The following is a 20813-nucleotide window of genomic DNA, read 5'->3' as shown; positions in this document are numbered from 1 at the left end:
TTTTGTTAATAGCAATTACTTTCAAGTACAGAATCACAAATTTAGATACTTTAATTCATCAGTCTCCTTTATCATGGTCCACTCCCTCAATCTTCATTGCCTTAATTGATGTTGACATTTTGAGTATTACAAGTAAGCTATTTTGTTTCACTTTGAGTTGTGCCAAGTTCCTTCATTATTCATATTAGGCTATGTATTCTTCGTGGGAACATGATTGAAGTGATATTGTGTCCATTTTAGAGTATCATATCAGCAGCCACATAATGTTGATTTGTCTCAACACTGTTGATGTTGACTTTTATCACATGGTTATGGAGGTGTCCACCATGTTCTGCAATGGCAAAATTTATTGTCTTTCACTTTGTAATTATCAAGTAATTGGTAGAGAGATATTTCAGGTTATGTAAATAACATGCTTCTCATCAAATTATTATTTACCAATTTTGTATCCACTTATGTATTCCTAAAAGGATCACACTTTTGTATTTATTAATTCAGATTCTAGCTCAGTGTACATCATTGATGCATTTTGCTATATTTATATCAGTATAAACTTGAGAATTTTTATGTTGTTAACTGTAATATTCTCTTAATATTCTAATTGTCCTAGAATCTCACAATGGCAGGCTTTTAAAAATGTATCACATTTCCATATTGTTTTTTGAGCTTATGTAATTTTTTTTCCCCTTTAAGGTTACAGAAAGCAAAAATGATGGGAAAACTCAATGCTAGTTCTGAAGGCTACTTCATTCTACTGGGGTTTTCTAAATGGCCTCAGCTGGAAGTAATTCTCTTTGTGGTTATCTTGATATTCTACTTGATGACACTGATAGGTAATTTGTTCATCATCATGCTATCATACCTGGATTCCTTTCTCCACACTCCCATGTACTTCTTCCTCTCAAACCTCTCTTTTCTGGATCTCTGCTACACTACCAGCTCCATTCCCCAATTGCTGGTAAACCTCTGGGGCCCAGAGAAGACCATTTCTTATGCTGGTTGCATTGTTCAACTCTACTTTGTTCTTGCACTGGGAACTACAGAGTGTGTCCTATTGATGGTGATGTCCTATGACCGTTATGCAGCTGTGTGCAAACCCTTGCATTACACTGTCCTCATGCACCCTCGACTCTGCCAATCCTTAGCTTTGGCTTCTTGGGTAAGTGGTTTTACCAACTCAGCACTCCATTCCCTCTTTATCTTATGGGTGCCCCTGTGTGGACATTACCAAGTTGATCACTTTTTCTGTGAAGTTCCAGCACTCCTGAAATTGTCCTGTGTTGATACTCATATTAATGAGCTGACTCTCATGTTCACAAGCTCTATTTTTGCTCTCATACCTCTCTTCCTCATTCTAACATCTTATGGTGTGATTGCTCGGGCTGTACTGAAGATGCAGTCAATTACCAAGCTTCAGAAAGTCTTTGGTACATGTGGATCCCATCTTATGGTAGTTTCTCTGTTTTTTATTCCAGCCCTTTTCATATATCTCCAACCATCAACAGAAAATTCTCAAGAGCAAGGGAAGTTCATTGCCCTGTTTTATACTGTTGTCACTCCTAGCCTCAACCCTCTCATCTACACCCTCAGAAACAAAGATGTGAGAGGGGCAGTTAGGAGACTAATGGAGAGAGAATAAAACGTGTGTGCGGCATTAATAGTGTAATGGTGCATACAACTTTTCACCAGTGGTTCATAGGTCCATCCATCCATCCATGCATTACCTTTGTACTCATTATACCTGAAATAATGAGCAAATAATCTTACAAGTTCACAGAATTCTTAATAACAGGTATAAGTAAAATGAAGCCTACCTAAATAACATTCTCTTGTATAGAACACAGCCATGTAAATTAAGACCAATGCAGTGATAATTTCCTGCATCACAATTCTAATGAATCCAAAGTCTTTCCTTATCTGAGAATGAGGTGTGAGATTTGTCATAAATATTAATAAAATAGTAGTTTTTAAATCCTATGGAAAGATGACATTACATTTTAAAATTTCTATAATGTGTCTTTTAAATTTCTTTTCTATTGGCAGAACTATATATAGTTGGGTAAACACACACACACACACACACACACACACATTATTTTAAAGACAAAGTGAAATACTTGAACTTCTATTATTTGTTGAACATTTTTTTCATATGCCTTTCCATGTCATAAGAAAATAAATTTATGAATGGTAGCAAACGCATGTGTAATTATGTAGCAGAAGTAATCGTCTTATACAACTGATTGCATGGCAGTTTGAAGTATATCATATAGAAAGTGGATATAACAGATTTTCTGTTAAATGACCTGTCCATACTAATCATCATGGCTGAATATAATTTGATAAAGTATATGGGTGAAGCACCTGTGTTGCCTAAAAAGCTATATAAAGAATATTCGAGGAAATTAGAAATATAGGATACAAAAATGGCTTGAAGCTAATGAGTTTTTTAAATCATTATTTTAAAATATATTGGAAAACCATTTCTGATAAAGGTTGTTCAATGTAAAATGTTTTGTTTTGTTTGTTTTTAATCTTGATTTAATGTTAGCATTTGTGGTTAGTAAGTACATTAGGAAGGTCAATGTATTTATTTTCCAAATAAATAGATTTTTATGGAATAATTTTTGTACTATTATCAACCAGTTTTATCTGAAATAAGTGAACTACATAATCACCCACTTAACTGTCAATCATCAATAAGAATGGAATGCTAACTGAAATAAAATAATCTAAAGTGACCACTTAGCAATGCTTGAATTTTGTCTGTATGTTGATTGTTAGATACAAACTTTGAAGGCTTTATAAAGACTTTGCTGCAAGTATTTCAGAAACTTTATCTTACATTGTAAAATAAAACTACACCCCAAACTTCCAGTCTATTTCCTGTGTGGCTTGCAATTACATTGACTCTGTTCATTCTGTCCTTGTTCTGTCTGTGATGCTTTTATCACCCTAACAAGAATAATAGTATAGGTTAAGTTCCTTTGTCTTTAAACCTACCACCTATGAAATAATGAAGCAAAAATTGTATAAATAAAAAAAAAAACTTTTGTAATAATATGGTCTACATACAGTGAAATTGCATATGAATACAGATTATTTGGAAATATATGAAATGTGAAATATTTGTACAATCTTGCATTGTGGAAATCTTATGGTTCAGGATAACGTGGCATTCTCATCGTCCACAATCTAAATTTTCTCCTTCAGCTTTTTAAAGGTATAAATTAAGAAAAATTGCTGTGTATATTTTTACAATGTGATGTTTTGATGTATTCAAATATTATTAAGTTATGTATTTATATCCATTAACACACATATCACACCAAGTAGGTTAATATTATTGTGTATGGTGAGAATGTTTAAGATCTACTCTCCTGCCTGGAACAGTAGCACATTCCTGTAATCCAAGTGGCTCTGGATACTGAGGTAGGAGAATCACAAGTTCAAAGCCAGCCTCAGCAATTTACTGTGGCCTGAAGCAACTTAACAAGCCTGTCTCAAAATAAAATTTAAAAAAAATTAAAGGGCTAGGAGTATGACTCAGTGCCCCTGGCTTTAATTCCTGTACAAGAAAAGAAGGAGGAGAGGTGGTGGAGGAGGAGGGGGAGGAGGAAGCGGAGGAGGGGGAGGAGGAAGAGGAGGAGGAGGAGGAGGAGGAGGAGGAGGAGGAGGAGGAGAAATGAAAAAGAAATGAAAGAAGAAAATCTACACTCTTAGAAATTTTCAGGTATAGAATACAGTACCATTCATCTATTCCTCCTATGCTCCCCCTCCCTACCCTACTATGAGTCAGCCTCCTTATATCAGATAAAACATTTGGCATTTGATTTTTGGGGATTTGCTAACTTCACTTAGCATTATAGATGAAGTCTAGATAGGGAAGAGGGGTGGGAGAGAAAGGGAGGGGGCAGGGGATTAGCAAGGACAGTGGAATATGATAGATATCATTATCCAAAGTATATGTATGAAGACACAAATTGGGTGTCAAAATACTTTATATACAGAGATATGAAAAATTGGGGTATATATGTGTAATAAGAATTGTAATGCATTTTGCTGTCATTTATTTTATTTTAGTTTACAAAGTCAATAAAAAAAGAATATAGTAGCATTAATTCTAGACATCTTATTATGTAATACATCTCAATAGGTCTCCTGTCTGAAACTTTGTATCTTTTGAAAAAAGTTCCATTTTCTCTTTCCCTGTTTTCCTCTGACCCTCCAGACCCGTTGACAACCAGTATTTTACTTGTCTGCACTTTTGTAAGTTAAAATAATTTAGATTCATATATGTATTAATAAAAAATATTGTCATTGTCTGCATAGTCTATTTCACTTACTGAAACTGTAGTGTTCTACAGTTCACCCATGTTGTTGCAGGTATAAGGATTTCCTTCTTTAAAAAATGTGTGTGTGTGTGTGTGTGTGTGAGCAATCATATGTGATTGCAGAATAATTTGGTAGATTTATTTTTAAATTTTTGAGGAAGTTTCATGGTGTTTTCCATATTGGCTCTAATAATTGTATTCCCTACCCTAGTGTATAATGTTCTCTTTTCTCCACATCCATGCCAAAACTTTCTTTTTGTCTTTTTTCATAATAGATACTATATTGGGTATGAGGTAATAACTGATGGGTATAAGCCTGAACTCTGCATGCACTGGAAACTGGGGATACAAGGAATAGTCTGGGGCCTAAACCCAGCCTTGTGTTGGAGCAGGCTGGAATCTAATTCTTTAGGGAGTCATTTGGAGCTTGGAGCCTGGGTCTGTGTATGATGAACTAGAAGGCAGGGTCTTTGAAGAATCAGCTGAGTCTTAGGACCACCAGGACAGGTCTTATTCTGGGTTTATCTTGAGGACAGATGGGTGCTGTGATGCCCAACAAAATCAAGTGCTCACCTCATTCTCCATCTCCCATTCTTTTAACTTGATTTGAACATTACACAATGGGTACATGTGTCAAAACCTCACATATTATCCATTTGGGATTTTATGTAACAATTAAAAATAAGCTTAATTTAAAAATAAAATAAAAATAAAATGAGAGTTTTACCTTTTAAATGATAAATGTGAACCTTTATTATTATTTCTTATTTCTTGTTTTGGTGGATATTTTAAAAAATCCAATAATTCATTTATCTTGAAAAAGAATATATACAAATAATACTTTTCTATGTCATATAATATAAGCTTTAGACGAACTTATAATGGGAAGTAAAATGTTGGAAAATTCTGAACGATAGTTTTGCTTTATCTTGGTTTCTCCTACACCCTTTCAGGGTTTGGTATATCTTGTTCCAAACCCTCTTGGTTTTTGAGGCCTGAGTAGAGAAACCAGTCAAAATTTGAATTGGCTTACCTGTATATGTCACCTGTCATTTTTCTCTTATGACATATAAAATTCTATCATTTTTCTGTATATTTATTATTTTCATTATAATGTGACTTGGAGAAGGTATTTTTTGATCTTGCCTATTGAGGCTTTAAGTAACTCTTGTATTGGGATTTCTGTCTTTTTCCTACGATCTGGAAAACTTTCTGATATTATTTCATTTAAAAAATTGTAATTTTTTAAAGCAGAGTAATACTCCATTGTGTATAAATGCCACATTTTTTTATCCATGCATCTATTGAAGGGCATCTAGGTTGGTTCCACAATCTTGCTATCGTGAATTGTGCTGCTATGAACATCGATGTAGCAGTGTCCCTGTAGCATGCTCTTATTAGGTCTTTAGGGAATAGACCGAGAAGGGGAATAGCTGGGTCAAATGGTGGTTCCATTCCCAGCTTTCCAAGAAATCTCCATACTGCTTTCCAAATTGGCTGCACCAATTTGCAGTCCCACCAACAATGTACAAGTGTACCCTTTTCCCCGCATCCTCTCCAGCACTTGTTGTTTGACTTCATAATGGCTGCCAATCTTACTGGAGTGAGATGGTATCTTAGGGTGGTTTTGATTTGCATTTCTCTGACTGCTAGCGATGGTGAGCATTTTTTCATGTACTTATTGATTGATTGTATGTCCTCCTCTGAGAAGTGTTTGTTCAGGTCCTTGGCCCATTTGTTGATTGGGTTATTTGTTATATTATTGTCTAATTTTTTGAGTTCTTTGTATACTCTGGATATTAGGGCTCTATCTGAAGTGTGTGGAGTAAAGATTTGTTCCCAGGATGTAGGCTCCCTGTTTACCTCTCTTATTGTTTCTTTTGCTGAGAAAAAACTTTTTAGTTTGAGTAAGTCCCATTTGTTGATTCTAGTTGTTAACTCTTGCGCTATGGGTGTCCTATTGAGGAATTTGGAGCCCGACCCCACAGTATGTAGATCATAGCCAACTTTTTCTTCTATCAGACGCCCGCCGTGTCTCTGATTTAATATCAAGCTCCTTGATCCATTTTGAGTTAAGTTTTGTGCATGGCGAGAGAAAGGGATTCAGTTTTATTTTGATGCAAATAGATTTCCAGTTTTCCCAACACCATTTGTTGAAGATGCTATCCTTCCTCCATTGCATGCTTTTAGCCCCTTTATCAAATATAAGATAGTTGTAGTTTTGTGGATTGGTTACTGTGTCCTCTATTCTGTACCATTGGTCCACCCACCTGTTTTGGTACCAGTACCATGCTGTTTTTGTTACTATTGCTCTGTAGTATAGTTTGAAGTCTGGTATTGCTATACCACCTGATTCACACTTCCTGCTTAGCATTGTTTTTGCTATTCTGGGTCTTTTATTATTCCATATGAATTTCATGATTGTTTATCTATTTCTACAAGAAATGCTGTTGGGATTTTGATTGGCATAGCATTGAACTTATAGAGAACTTTTGGTAATATTGCCATTTTGATGATGTTAGTTCTGCCTATCCATGAACAGGGTATATTTTTCCATCTTCTGAGGTCTTCTTCTATATCTCTCAAAATGACAAAATCATAGAATTTGGAGGGAAATGGATGGCATTAGAGCAGATTATGCTAAGTGAAGCTAGCCAGTCCTTAAAAAACAAATGCCAAAAGACTGCTTTGATATAAGGGGAGTAACCAAGGACAGGGTAGGGACGAAGAGCTTGAGAAGAAGATTAACATTAAACAGGGATGAGAGGTGGGAGGGAAAGGGAGTGAGAAGGGAAATCGCATGGAAATGGAAGGTGATCCTCAGGGTTATACAAAATTACATATAAGAGGAAAGGAGGGGTAAGAGAAAAATAATACAAGTGGAAGAAATGATTTACAGTATAGGGGGTAGAGAGAGAAAAGGGGAGGGGAGGGGAGGGGAGGGGAGGGGAAGGGGGATAGTAGAGAATAGGATAGACAGCAGAATACATCATTCACTAGAATGGCAATATGTAAATCAATGGAAGTGTAACTGATGTGATACAGCAATCGGTATACGGGGTAAAAATGGGAGTTCATAAGCCACTTGAATCAAATTGTGAAATATGATATATTAAGAACTTTGTAATGTTTTGAATGACCAACAATAAATAAAAAAAAGAAGAAAAAAAAGAAATACAGTCAGAAGGAACTATTTCATATATATATAAATACTTACCAGGAGAAGAAAATTAAAAGTTCTCCATCTTCACTTTTGTAATGAACATAATATAGAGACACCAGCATAACCATGTTTATTATAGCATAATTCTCAAGACCTAATTATGAAATCAGTCTAAGTGCCATTGACAGATAAATGGATAAATAAAATGTGACATAGAAGCATAACATAGTAAGAACAGATTTAAATTTCTCATTTTTCACTCAGATGTAACACAAATGTTGTCTCCTACTGGCCATTTTTATTCTGGCCAAGACAGAAACTTTAATGGTAATGGTAAATTGAATATATAGTTATTGTAAACCTGACCTTATTGAATCTAGTCTGTATGTGAACCCAATAATGTTACTTCAGGCAATAACTTAGAAGACAGAAGATGGGATTCATTTTTATATATCCTTCTGATTTTCTCTTTTCTTTTTAGTAGTATGTCTAACATTATCTTGAAAACATGAGAATGAACACTTCTTCCAGCATTTCAGTTATGCTCTCCCCTCTCCTACCACAACCTCAGTGGTAACCTTGTATTTTACATCACTGGTGTGAGTTCTCTCACTCATGGAGTGTGCAGTTTTTCTGAAAGCTAATGAAAAGGGAAGGAATGGGTAAAGGAAAACATTTTTTAGTGCTGAGTAATACTCCATTATGTATAAATGCCACATTTCTTTTATCCATTCATCAATTGAAGGGCATCTAGGTTGGTTCCACAGTCTAGCTATTGTGAATTGTGGTGGTGTGCACATCAATGTAGCAGTATCCCTGTAGTACGCTCTTTCAAGGTCTTCAGGGAATAGTCTGAGAAGAGGAATAGCTGGGTCAAATGGTGGTTCCATTCCCAGCTTTCCCAGGAATCTCCATACTGCTTTGCAAATTGGCCACACCAATTTGCAGTCCCACCAGCAATGTACAAGTGTACCCTTTTCTCCACATCCTCGCCAGCACTTGTTGTTTGACTTCATAATGACTGCCTATCTTACTGGAGTGAGATGGTATCTTAGGGTGATTTTGATTTGCATTTCTCTGACTGCTAGAGATGGTGAGCATTTTTTTATGTACTTGGTGATTGACTGTATGTCCTCCTCTGAGAAGTGTCTGTTCAGGTTCTTGGCCCATTTGTTGATTGGGTTATTTGTTTTCTTATTGTTTAATATTTTGAGTTCTTTGTATATTCTGGATATTAGGGCTCTATCTGAAGTGTGAGGAGTAAAAATTTGTTCCCAGGATGTAGGCTTCCTATTTACCTCTCTTATTGTTTCTTTTGCTGAGTAAAAACTTTTTAGTTTGAGTAAGTCCCATTTGTTGATTCTTGTTTTTAACTCTTGTGCTATGGGTGTCCTATTAAGGAATTTGGAGCCCGACCCCACACTTTGTAGATTGGAGCCAACTTTTTCTTCTATCAGACACAGAGTCTCTGATTTGATATCAAGCTCCTTGATCCATTTTGAGTTAACTTTTGTGATGGCGAGAGAAAGGGATTCAGTTTCATTTTGTCATATGGAGTTACAGTTTTTGAAGCATGATTTGTTGAAGATGCTATCCTTCCTCCATTGCATGCTTTTAGCCCCTTTATCAAATATAAGATAGTTGTAATTTTATGGATTGTTCTCTGTGTCCTCTATTCTGTACCATTGGTCCACCCACCTGTTTTGGTACCAGTACCATGCTGTTTTTGTTTCTATTGCTCTGTATTACATTTTGAAATCTGGTATTGCTATACCTCCTGATTCACACTTCCTGCTTAGAATTGCTTTTGCTATTCTGGGTCTTTAATTTTTCCATATGAATTTCATGATTGCTTTATCTATTTCTACAAGAAATGCATTGGGATTTTCATTGGCAATGCATTAAACCTTTACAGAACTTTTGGTATTAACGCCATTTTGATGATGTCAGTTCTGCCTATCCATGAACAGGGTATATTTTTCTATATTCTAAGATCTTCTTCTATTTCTCTCTTTAAGGTTCTGTAGTTTTCATTGTATAAATCTTTCACCTCTTTTGTAAGGTTGATTCCCAAGTATTTTATTTTATTTTATTTTTTTGAGGATATTGTGAATGGGGTGGTTTTCCTCATTTCCATTTCAGAAGATTTGTTGCTCATATACAGAAATGCCTTTGATTTATGCATGTTGATTTTATATCCTGCCACTTTGCTGAATTCATTTATTAGCTCTAGTAGTTTCTTTGTAGACCCTTTTGTGTCTGCTAGGAATAAGATCATGTCATGTACAAATAGTGATAATTTAAGTTCTTCTTTTCCTATCTTTATGACTTTAATTTCTTTTGTCTGTCTAATTGCTCTGGCCAGTATTTCAAGAACTATATTGAATAGAAGTGGTGATAGAGGTCATCCCTGTCTAGTTCCAGATTTTAGAGGGAATGCCTTCAGTTTTTCTCCATTTAGAATAATGCTAGCCTGAGGCTTAGCATAGATAGCTTTTATAATGTTGAGGTAAGATCCTGTTATCACTAGTTTTTCTAGTGTTTTGAACATAAAGCGATGCTGTACTTTGTCGAATGCTTTTTCTGCATCTACCGAGATGATCATATGGTTCTTATCTTTAAGTCTATTGATGTGGTGAATAACGTTTATTGATTTCCTTATATTGAACCAGCTTTGCATCCCAGGGATGAATCCTACTTGATCATGGTGTATATTTTTTTTTTTTGATATGCTTTTGTATCCGATTCACCAGAATTTTATTGAGGATTTTTGCATCTAGGTTCATTAGAGATATTGGTCTGTAGTTTTCTTTCTTTGAGGTGTCTTTGTCTGGTTTCGGGATCAGTGTGATGTTGGCCTCAGAATGAATTTGGAAGAGCTCCTTCTTTTTCTATATCCTGAAATAACTTGAAAACTATTGGTATTAACTCTTCTTTAAAGGTTTTGTAAAACTCAGCTGTATACCCATCCAGTCCTGGGCTTTTCTTGGTTGGAAGTCTTTTGGTGGCTTCTTCTATTTCCTCCTTTGTTATTGGTCTGTTTAAATAGTGTGTATCTTCCTGACTTAATCTGGGCCAATTATATGACTTAAGAAATTTATCGATATCTTCATTATCTTCTATTTTATTGGAATATAGACTTTCAAAATAATTTCTAATTATCTTCTGTATTTCTGTAGTGTCTGTTGTGATATTGCCTTTTTTATTCTGTATGTTAGTAATTTGAGTTCTCTCTCTTCTTCTCTTTTTTAGCATGGCTAAGGGTCTGTCGGTCTTATATATTTTTTCAAAGAACCAAGTTTTAGTTTTGTCAATTTTTTCCATGGTTTCTTTTGTTTCAATTTCTTTGATTTCCACTCTGATTTTAATTATTTCTTGCCTTCTGCTACCTTTGCTGTTGTTTTCCTCTTCTTTTTCTAGGGTTTTGAGATGAAGTGTGAGCTCATTTTTTTTTCTTTTTTTGAGGAATGAACTCCAGGCAATTAATTTCCCTCTTAAAACTGCTTTCATCGTGTCCCATAGATTCTGATATGTTGTTTCTTTATTTTCATTTATCTCTAGAATTTTTTGATTTCCTCATTTATGTCTTCTGTAACCCATTGATCATTTAGTAACATATCGTTCATTTTCTAGGTGATGCAGGATTTTTTCCTTCCTTCTTTAATCATTTATTTCCAGTTTAATTCCATTATGATCAGATAAGATGCATGGTATTATCTCCACACATTTATATATACTAAGAGTTGCCCTATGGCATAATATATGGTCTATCTTTGAGAAGGATCCATGTGCTGCTGAGAAGAATGTATACCCACTTGATGATGGTTGATATATTCTATATATGTCAGGTAAGTCTAGGTCATTGATTGTGTTATTGAGTTCTATAGTTTCTGTATTCAGCTCCTAACAAGGAGGATCTTTCCAATGGTGAGAGAGGTGTGTTGAAGTCATAATTATTGTGTTGTGGTCTATTTGATTCTTGAACTTGAGGAGAATTTGTTTTATGAATGTTGCAGCACCATTATGTGGTGCATACATATTGAAAATTGTTATGTCTTGTTGGTGAATTGTTCCTTTTAACAGTATATAGTGTCCTTCTTTATCCCTTTTGATTAACTTAGGTTTGAAGTTGCTTTTATTCCATATGAGTATGGCCACTCCTGCTTGCTTCCGAGGATCATATGAGTGGTATGATTTTTCCCAACCTTTCACCTTCAGCCTATGTATGTCTTTTCCTGTCAGATGAGTCTCCTGAAGGCAGCATATTGTTGGGTCTGTTTTTTTAATCCAAGTTACTAACCTATGTCACTTGATTGGTGAGTTTAAGCATTAACATTTATGGTTACTATTTATATATGGTTTGCACTTCCAGTCATATTTATTTATTTATTTATTTTAATTTGGGTTGTTTTTCCTCTTTGGTTATTCCCCCCGCCCCTTTACAGAGTTACCTCCCACTGTTAGTTTTGGGTGCTGCTTTTCATTTCCTCTTCTTGTAGTGTTTTGCTCAAAATGCTTTGCAGTGCTGGTTTTCTGGCTGCGAATTCTTTTAACTTTTGTTTATCATGAAATATTTTAATTTCATTGTCAAACCTGAAGCTTAATTTTGATGGATACAATATTCTTGGTTGGAATCCATTGTTTTTCAGCGTTTGAAATACATTGTTCCAGGATCTTCTAGCTTTCAATGTCTATGATGAAAAATCAGCTGATAACCTAATTGGTTTACCCCTGAATGTAATCTGCCTCCTTTCTCTTGTACCTTTTAATATTCTCTCCTTATTCTGTATGTTGGATATCTTCATAATAATGTGTCTTGGAGTTGGTCTATTATGGTGTTGTATGTTTGGGGTCCTGTAGGCTTCCAGAATTTGGCAGTCCATTCCATCTTTCATTTCTGGAAAGTTTTCTAAGATTATTTCATTGAATAGGTTGCTCATTCCTTTGGTTTGGACTTCTATACCTTCTTCTATCCCAATGACTCTAAAGTTTATTTTTTATCACATCCCATATCTCTTGGATATTTTGCTCGTGGTTTTTTACCAGCCTTTCTGCATTGACTATAGTCTTTTCAAGTTGATAAACTTTGTCTTCATTATCTGATGTTCTGACTTCTATTTGATCTAGTCTATTTGTAATATTTTCATTTGAGTTTTTGATTTGGTTTATGGTTTCCTCCATTTCTAGGATTAATGTTTGATTTTTTTAAATCTCTATCTCCTGGTAAATTTCATTTTTTTCTTCTTGATTCTGCTTATGTAATTCATTTTCAAAGTATTCTTTCATTGTTTGGACTTGCTGTCTAATGACTTCTTTAAGATTCCATTCCATCTGAGTCAGGTATGCCTTGAGTTCTTTCTCTGTCCATTTTTCTAATGCCTCTCAGTTCTCCTGTAAATTTAAGTTGTCCTGCATTGTTTGTAATCCTTTATTCCCTTGTTTTTTCATGGTACTCATATTACTTTCCAACTCTGTTTGACTGCTGTGTTTCTGTTTTCTCCTATAAATTTGTTTTGGTTTTGTATAGCTCCAAGATCTCTCTTTTGTGTTGGGAGACAATGTTTGGAGATGTTGGATTTAATTGTGATTTAAGGTAAATTCATTAGTTTCATTAAAGGCCTACAGATTTTGCTGGCATATAGAGAATTGATGTTTGAACTTAGGATTTTATGTTAAGGTCGGGTGATTTGATGGTATGGAGGTTAGTATATCTTAGCTTCTTTGTGGGGTTGCTCAAATGCAGGCAGATATTAACAAGAGAATAGACAGGAGTACTTGTGGGTAGTTAAGGACTGAGGGGGACTATAGAGCATCTCGTAATATTAATCTATTTGCATTTAGTAAATTACATGTAATTGGAGTGGTTTTGCTTGGGAGGAAAGATAGGGAAAAGGTAAGGAAGCAAACCAAGAAAGAGAGAGGGAGAGAAGAAAGGAAGAGAAAAAATAGAAAAGAAAAAGAAGAAAGGATAAAAAAATAATAAAACAAAGTAAAAAAAATTACAATTAAAAAAAAAAAAAAAAAGCAGTGTTTGGCTTCTATTTTTTTCACTTCCAGTAGGTGGAGCTGTGCTTTCCAGACCAAGATTTTGCCCTGGGGCTGTAGGAAACAATCCTTATGAGGCCGCTTCCTCCTCTCCCACCTGGTGTCTCTCCAATCCTGTACACTTAGGTTTATTCCTGGCCTCTAGTCTCCTAGTTTCTCCCGCCAGACAGGCCTTCCCCAGTGTGATACCTCTCCACAGTTCAAGCTACACTCTGGGCCTGCAGTTTCCTGGATGTGGAGCACAGCAATTGGGAACCAGTCCCCTATTTTTTTGATTCCCTCCAATAGCCGCTCCACTGGGAGCTGGCAAGACAGGTTTTGTTTTCCCAGCTGGTGGGAGGGGGGAGTTGGAGGTTAGGTGCCTTTACCTTTCCCCATGCCTCTATTCACACTCACTCTGATAATCACGCCCCCCAGAAAGCCAGGGAGAAATTTTATGGGATTTCCCCGCTGTATGGGAGAAGGGCTAATTGTCACACACCTGTTCTATTGCTGAACTTGCTGCAATGGGGTCAGATCTGTCGGAAACTGGCGATGGTGAGGTCGGCTCTCTAAGATGGTGGCTGGTGGCTTCCTCAGTGGGGTGTTGGGTGTGGAGGGCAGATCTGGACTGTTTCTCTCCCCCATCTCAAACCCAGAACTCAGCCTGGAGCAATGTGAGGGCACAGTTGGCAGGACCCCACAGAATCCGTAGCACCTTTTCTCTATGTTGCTGGTACATAGGCTTGCAGGCTCCAGCTGCGGGCGGGCAGCTGATCAATCAGCCTGAGTCTCCAGGTGCATGGTTCACTCACGATTGAGCCACAGTAACTGATCCTCGGATGTTGAAATCCTTCCTCTAGGTTTCAGTGCACCCCAGTTTTGCTGGAAATTTTTAACAAGATAGCTTCTGGCCATTCTAAACTCGCTAATCACCTGCACAGTGACTCAGTACATGGGGGTTATGCACTCTATTTGCCACCATCTTCAGAGGTCTCCCTTTGAAAAATCATGATGCTATTGTGTGTGACTAATATTAACTGGAGAGACAGAAAAAGATAGGAGAGTCCAAAAATAGATCAATCATCATTTCATCTTTTCCTTGTATAAGCATTTAATATTTTGAAGGTTGTTTTAAAATATCACATACATTTTTTCTCATTGGAAAGATTACTTTTATGCTTCTATTTCAAATTCACATTTTGTTCCATTATCATCATTATTATGGATAATTAAAATCTATTTGAGTTATTCTAAGAGTTAATGAACTAAGATAATTCAAGATATTCACATATAAATTCCCCAGAATCATTTATTCAAACTAGCTCTACTCTAATTTTATTCATTTACTCTTTACTATTTATTTATTTTTAATTGTATACTTTTTGAAATTATTGTTCAGTTTGTTCAGAAATGGGGTGAGTTCATTTTAATGAAATCTTCCAACACAGACTGACTTCCAGCCTTAGCCAGGAGGTAACTAATTGTACACCGGAAGCATTTTCATGGAGAGCTTTGCTCCAAGGAACTTGCTCACTAACTCACCTGGGAGAAAGGTAAATGAATGGCCTATGTGATAACAATGCCCAAGAGGTCTCAGGAAATACATACAAATAGCACTTCCAAAATGCATGCTTGATATTTTCTATTATTGCCTTCCTAACCTACCCTTTTTTCTCTTTGGTATCCCATATCATCTGAAAAACTAACTTCTGAACAAAATATTTAAATACTCATTAATATACTATGATTTCTCCATTCTTTCCTGAAAGCTTGAAAAATTCAAGTGTATTCCTTCATAATTTCTTTTTATTGAAGTATTTTTAACAAAATAAGGTGAGTAAAAAAATGCATGTATTTAGAGGCCACTCATTTTAGGGAAGATTGGAATGTGTAGTAGATAGGTGATAGCACCTAATATACTTACAAGAGTCAGAGACCATTTCATTTAAGGAGTGTTTTCTAAATTTCAGAAATGCCTAGTTTGTTGGCTCTAGGAACAATTAGTCTTCTCTCTGCAATCTCTTTTTTAATTTCTCACTTGGATCATACTTAGAGACATTAAAATTACAATTAAAAATACACTCCACAAATATTAAATACCTGGATGAAAGTATTAAGTGACTTAGCAGTAATGTGAATTTTTTACATATATGGTCACAATTCTATGGATTGACTTGTCTGTTTATTTCATCCAAAGGCCATGTCTTATATAAAATTGCTTTTATTTCTTCTAGTGATATTTTACTATCTACAAAACTGTACCTGATCAAATTATAAATAAAATACCATATGGTGTGAAAAGAAAGTATGTATTCAATAGGCTAGAAAGAACATATGAGTGAAAATACAAAGACTTCAACAGGAATACAGCCTGGCAACTTTTAACATGACTTTAAACATTCATGGCTATATATTACTATGTAGTAAAATAAGGATGGAAAAATCACTGAAAATAGGTGAATCCAAATATCATGGAATCTAAGAGTTTAAAGTAATAAAATGTAATGATAATAATATGGTGAGCATGAGAAATATATATAATTATATATAAAGTTTATATATAATGCAAGATTAAATCATAGTGATCTCCAGGCAAATGCAAAAATCAAAGAGCTTTGAGGTCATCAAAAAAATACACTTAATATGAAAAAAGTCCCCAATCACATAAATCTAGTGAAGTTGCTGACATCTTCCTCAAGTTACATGCTATGTGGTTTCTATGAAACATACTTCACTAATAAAGAACATATATATAAAAAATAATTTTTATATCTCAAAATAATGTTTTCCTTAGGGCATTAATTTTGTTTCTATGATCCATTTAGCTGGAAACCAAAGAAATATGTCCTAAAAGTGGGAAAAAAATGATTCCAGGATTTGAATGTCTCTGGGCCTGAGTTGGCATATCTCCTACAGAAGTTACCTGGTCTTAAAAAAATGTACCTATATTTCTATATAGTAAAAGGGTCACTGATAACTATCAAAATTATTTTCCTAAAAGAGGATGATAATTTCAATTCATAAAGAAACCCCACTAAAATGGATAAATTAACTAAAATTTAACATGATATATGAAATGCCGAGAACTTGGATGAGTTTTGTAAAGAAACACGTAAGTGCAAAAACAAATCCCAAAGTATGAAGAAACCTGTCTTTTTAGCTTAACTTGTTGAATTTATAAAAGCAGTCATTGATAGCTTTTCATATATGAGAAAATTGATGTTAAATGTTTTTAAATGTTCTGTTCAATTTCAAATATCTAAGAATCATTTGTTTAAATCCAATCTTTTCTCACTCCCCATAGAGAATACATAATTATTCAAATAATTAGGAAAACTTCCCTTCCCCTTTTCTTCCTCCTTCCTTCTATCCTTCCTCCCTCTCTTTCTTTTTTCTTCTTTCTTCTTTCCTTCTTTTCTCCCTCCCTCCCTTTCTCTCTCTCTCTCTCTCTCTCTCTCCCCCGCCCCAACATTGATTTATTTAGGGAGAGACAGGGGTTTATTCCAAGGTCTAGCATGAGGTAGGTAAGTGCTAATTATAGACCTATGTCCCTAACCCTGGTCTAATCTATCTTGATGATACACACATCTCCAGGTTTCCTCTTCCTTAGCCTTCTACTCAGGCTACCTGAATAATTTTGTGATTCTTACTATTTTTCTAATGCTCTGCAACAGTGATTCTTAACATGAAATCATAGAATTACTTGAACTTATCTACTTTTGTCAAACACCTAAAGATAGAAAACAACAAATTTTATATTAAACTACTCAATTGATTTTTATTCTGTAAAATTTGAAACCATTATTTTGAAGTTTCTAAAATACAGTCACTTCTATTTTTCATGCACACCTCACCAGAGAAAAAGAAGATAGCTATTATCAACCTTGTAACACAGGAGAAGAAATTTAGTTTCAGAATACTTGGGTTACTTGTTGACAAATACTTTTAATTTTTTGTATTAATGAAGGAAAATTAGATGACCTGGTCTGGATTCTTTGTGTTATTTCAAAACTAAATTACTGTGTTCTATAATCTATGAGTACAAACAAATGGATTGTTGTGGTTTTTCTCTTCCCATAATTCTAAATTCTTTGGTACATCTCTACCATAGGTGAAATAAATTGAAGAGTATGGGGCTAATTAATGAAAGCCACCCTGAGGAGTTCATTCTACTAGACTTTGCTGACCGACCTTGAATAGAGCTTCCTCTATTTGTTTTTCTTCTGATAAGATATCCCATGGCCCTGATGGGAAACATCTCCATCATTCTGGTGTCCAAGTTAGATCCCGGTCTCCACAGTCCCATGTATTTCTTCCTCACCAACCTCTCCTTTCTAGACATATGTTTAACCACAAGCATTGTGCCTCAGATGCTGTTAAACCTGAGAAGCTCTAAGACCATTAGCTATATGGGGTGTGTAGTTCAGCTCTATTTCTTCAGCATAATGGGGAGTACAGAATGTCTTCTCTTGGCTCTCATGTCTTTTGATCACTATGTGGCCATCTGCAGACCTCTGCACTACACTCTGATCATGAACCACCGTGTTTTCCTTCTATTAGCATCCATTGTGTGGTTGGGTGGTATCACCTATGCTATCTCAGAGGTCACAACTACACTGCAGTTGCCACTGTGCGGCATGAATAAACTGGATCACTTGGTGTGTGAGATCCCAGTTCTGTTAAAGACTGCCTGTGGTGAAAAAGAAGTTAATGAATTCACACTCTATGTGGTGTGCATTTTTATGTTAGCTGTTCCTCTGTCCTTAATTCTTGCCTCCTATGCTAGTATCGCACATGCTGTACTTAACATTAAATCTTCTGAAGGAAAGAAAAAGGCCGTCAGGACATGTTCCTCTCATTTCGTTGTGGTTCTCTTATTTTATGCTCCATCCATCAGCATGTACCTTCAGCCCCCCTCATCCATTACAAAGGACCAGCCCAAGTTCATGGCCCTCTTCTATGGAGTGATGACTCCTACAGCCAACCCGTTCATCTACGCCCTGAGGAATAGGGAAGTAAGGCGGATATTAAAAAACCTGGTGAGGAACATTTTCAGTTCAAAATAAACATATTTAGATATAAAACGAAGTTATAATAATGAGAGGATTAAAAAGGTTTCTCTTATATCTCACTCATATCCTAAATTTCAGGTTATAGGTTCCTTTTGCAAAATCTATCATATTCATTATGTTATTTATTATCACATTAGGCAAGAATGATACTTGGCTAATATGCACCAGTACGGTCACACCATTCTTGAAAATACATTAAAATAATTCCATTTGGCTAGTTCATAGTGAAATAGTGACTTTGTAAAGTAGCAAAAAGAAAAAAGCTAAACTATAAATTTCAATATAATTGCAGTAGCTCTATCTAGACCTCATAAAAATGGAATGATGATCATTCATCGATAGACTTTCCAGAAATGTCACTTGATAAACATTTCATCACTCTGTGAGTTGTTCCAACCCTATGTAGACAACCCAGCTAAACTATGTATTTTACATAATCAACTCTATGCTGTCAGAGATGGTTGAATCTTAAAATTTCATCAACTTCAATTATGTGAATGATTTTGCTTCTTGAAAAAAGCATTGTTATATTTGTTTAGCAAACATATACTCAGTGATTTTGTATTATTAATTAAATAATTTATAACTGCTGGAAGGGATAAGATGGTGAAACACGGAAGACAGTACTTTCCAGGTGCTCCATGTATCTGAATTGAATGGGAGGAAATTCTCTTTCTCAAAAAATTGGATGACTGAGGGAATTCATTGTAATTTAATACTGGACAGTTAGTGACTCTGAAAGACTCAGAGATTTTGATGTTTCAAATAAAAGATAAGAAAAGGTTGATCAGAGCCTACCAAATGACAGCCACATCGCAGAAATCAGGGTAACACAACACAATTGACAAGTTTGTCACAAAAATACCTTTAGAGTAAAAAGATGCTCTTGCCAGGCTGGCAACCTGAGCTGGGTTCACAAGAGCTGGCTGCACCAATAACTTAAGAAAACGGCGAAAGAAGTATATAACACAGAGAAATACCCTTTGCTTGTAGAAATCAGGGAAGGCTCTTGACCTTAAGGGTCCATTGGAGAAAGAGTGAGACACTTGAAAATTCTTTATTTATTGGGGAGAAAGACATTCAAGAAAGTTCAACCCAAAAGAGCCAAGGGATTGGGTTTTATGGGGGTGTATCCCAGTCTCATTGGGTGACACTCACTTCCATAGCTTCATTCCTATGCTCAGCAGAGATGGGATCCACCTGCTTACAGATGCAGTAGAAGTCAGTATCCACAATTCCATTGCTCAAGGCTAAGGGTACTCAGCTCCTATGTGGCAGCTCCCAACAAAAACATACGGTTTGGTGGTTTCCACCCTGATCTCTCATCTTTGACTCCTATCAGGGTTAAGGCAAATGACAGTGACTTCACTCTAAGTTTTATAAGGGTTGTGGAAGGTGACTTAATTTATCAGGATATGCCTGATAACAATATTGAAGGGCTCTGTAGGCTTGCCTGGTGGGGACTGCAGTTTTATTTTAAAATGGAGTTGCTTAGGCTAAGGCCATCCTTACACCTGGGCACAATCCTCTGCACCTGTTTTAGTTGTACTGGTCCAGGCATACACTGGGTCCCAAATAAGACAAGTGCTGGGTCAGGCTGGCAATGCCCTTTATGAGCTCCAAAACTCTTGCCTCTGCAAACTGCTATGGGGCCACTTGCAGATGATAGCCACAGCAACTCTCCACTCATCAGCCAGAGATTCTGATCAATTATTTGTGAGATCAGGCAGTGGGCATCGACCAAAGGCAGATTTAAAAAGGACCTTGGAAAAAGAGACTTACTCCTGGGTGGAACTCTATCAGACTGACAGAGTGGACAGGAAGAGGGTCTGAGGAGAAACAGCAGTGGTGCCAGGGGAGGGGAGGAAGGGCTTGACCTTACTGGAATTTTATGGAGCTCACAGCAGGAAAGGAAAGGCTTGGGACAGGAAAAGGTGTTTTTAGAGTCCCTTGTCCTGCTGGAGTTGGTCAGGGGAGCTGGCTGAACTCCAGGATTGGCCAGGAGACCCTGTTTTGATTGACAGGCGGTAGCCAGGAGATCCAGCTGATTGACAGGCATTTCCATGGGTGCCTGACTGATGTTTCTTTCCTGCACTCAGGCTGCTTGGTGCTTTGTTCCTAAGTCACTGCCACCAACCTGACCACATTATTATTATTATTATTATTATTATTATTATTATTATTATTATTATTGGTTCTGGGGATTGATCTGAGGGA

At 36.0% G+C, this 20813-nt stretch overlaps 1 protein-coding gene and 1 pseudogene across 2 annotated transcripts; both read left to right on the top strand.

Moving 5' to 3' along the window:
• Positions 1-709: 709 nt before the first annotated feature.
• Positions 710-1639, top strand: LOC308649031 (olfactory receptor 2J3-like; the record flags this gene model as incomplete). The annotated part of the gene is made up of 1 exon (XM_081294299.1): positions 710-1639. One exon carries the CDS (start codon positions 710-712, stop codon positions 1637-1639), a length of 930 nt encoding a protein of 309 aa, XP_081150425.1.
• Positions 1640-17654: 16015 nt separating this feature from the next.
• LOC308649027 (olfactory receptor 2G3-like) lies at positions 17655-18590 on the top strand (annotated as a pseudogene). Its single transcript has one exon. The product of its transcript is annotated as an olfactory receptor 2G3-like (transcript).
• The last annotated feature ends 2223 nt before the right edge of the window (positions 18591-20813 follow it).

Source organism: Spermophilus citellus, assembly GCF_964194105.1.
Source record: "Spermophilus citellus genome assembly, chromosome: 5".
NCBI classification, from domain to species: domain Eukaryota; kingdom Metazoa; phylum Chordata; class Mammalia; order Rodentia; family Sciuridae; genus Spermophilus; species Spermophilus citellus.
The sequence above is the reverse complement of the archived record's forward strand: the minus strand, read 5'-3'. Positions and strand labels throughout refer to the sequence as shown.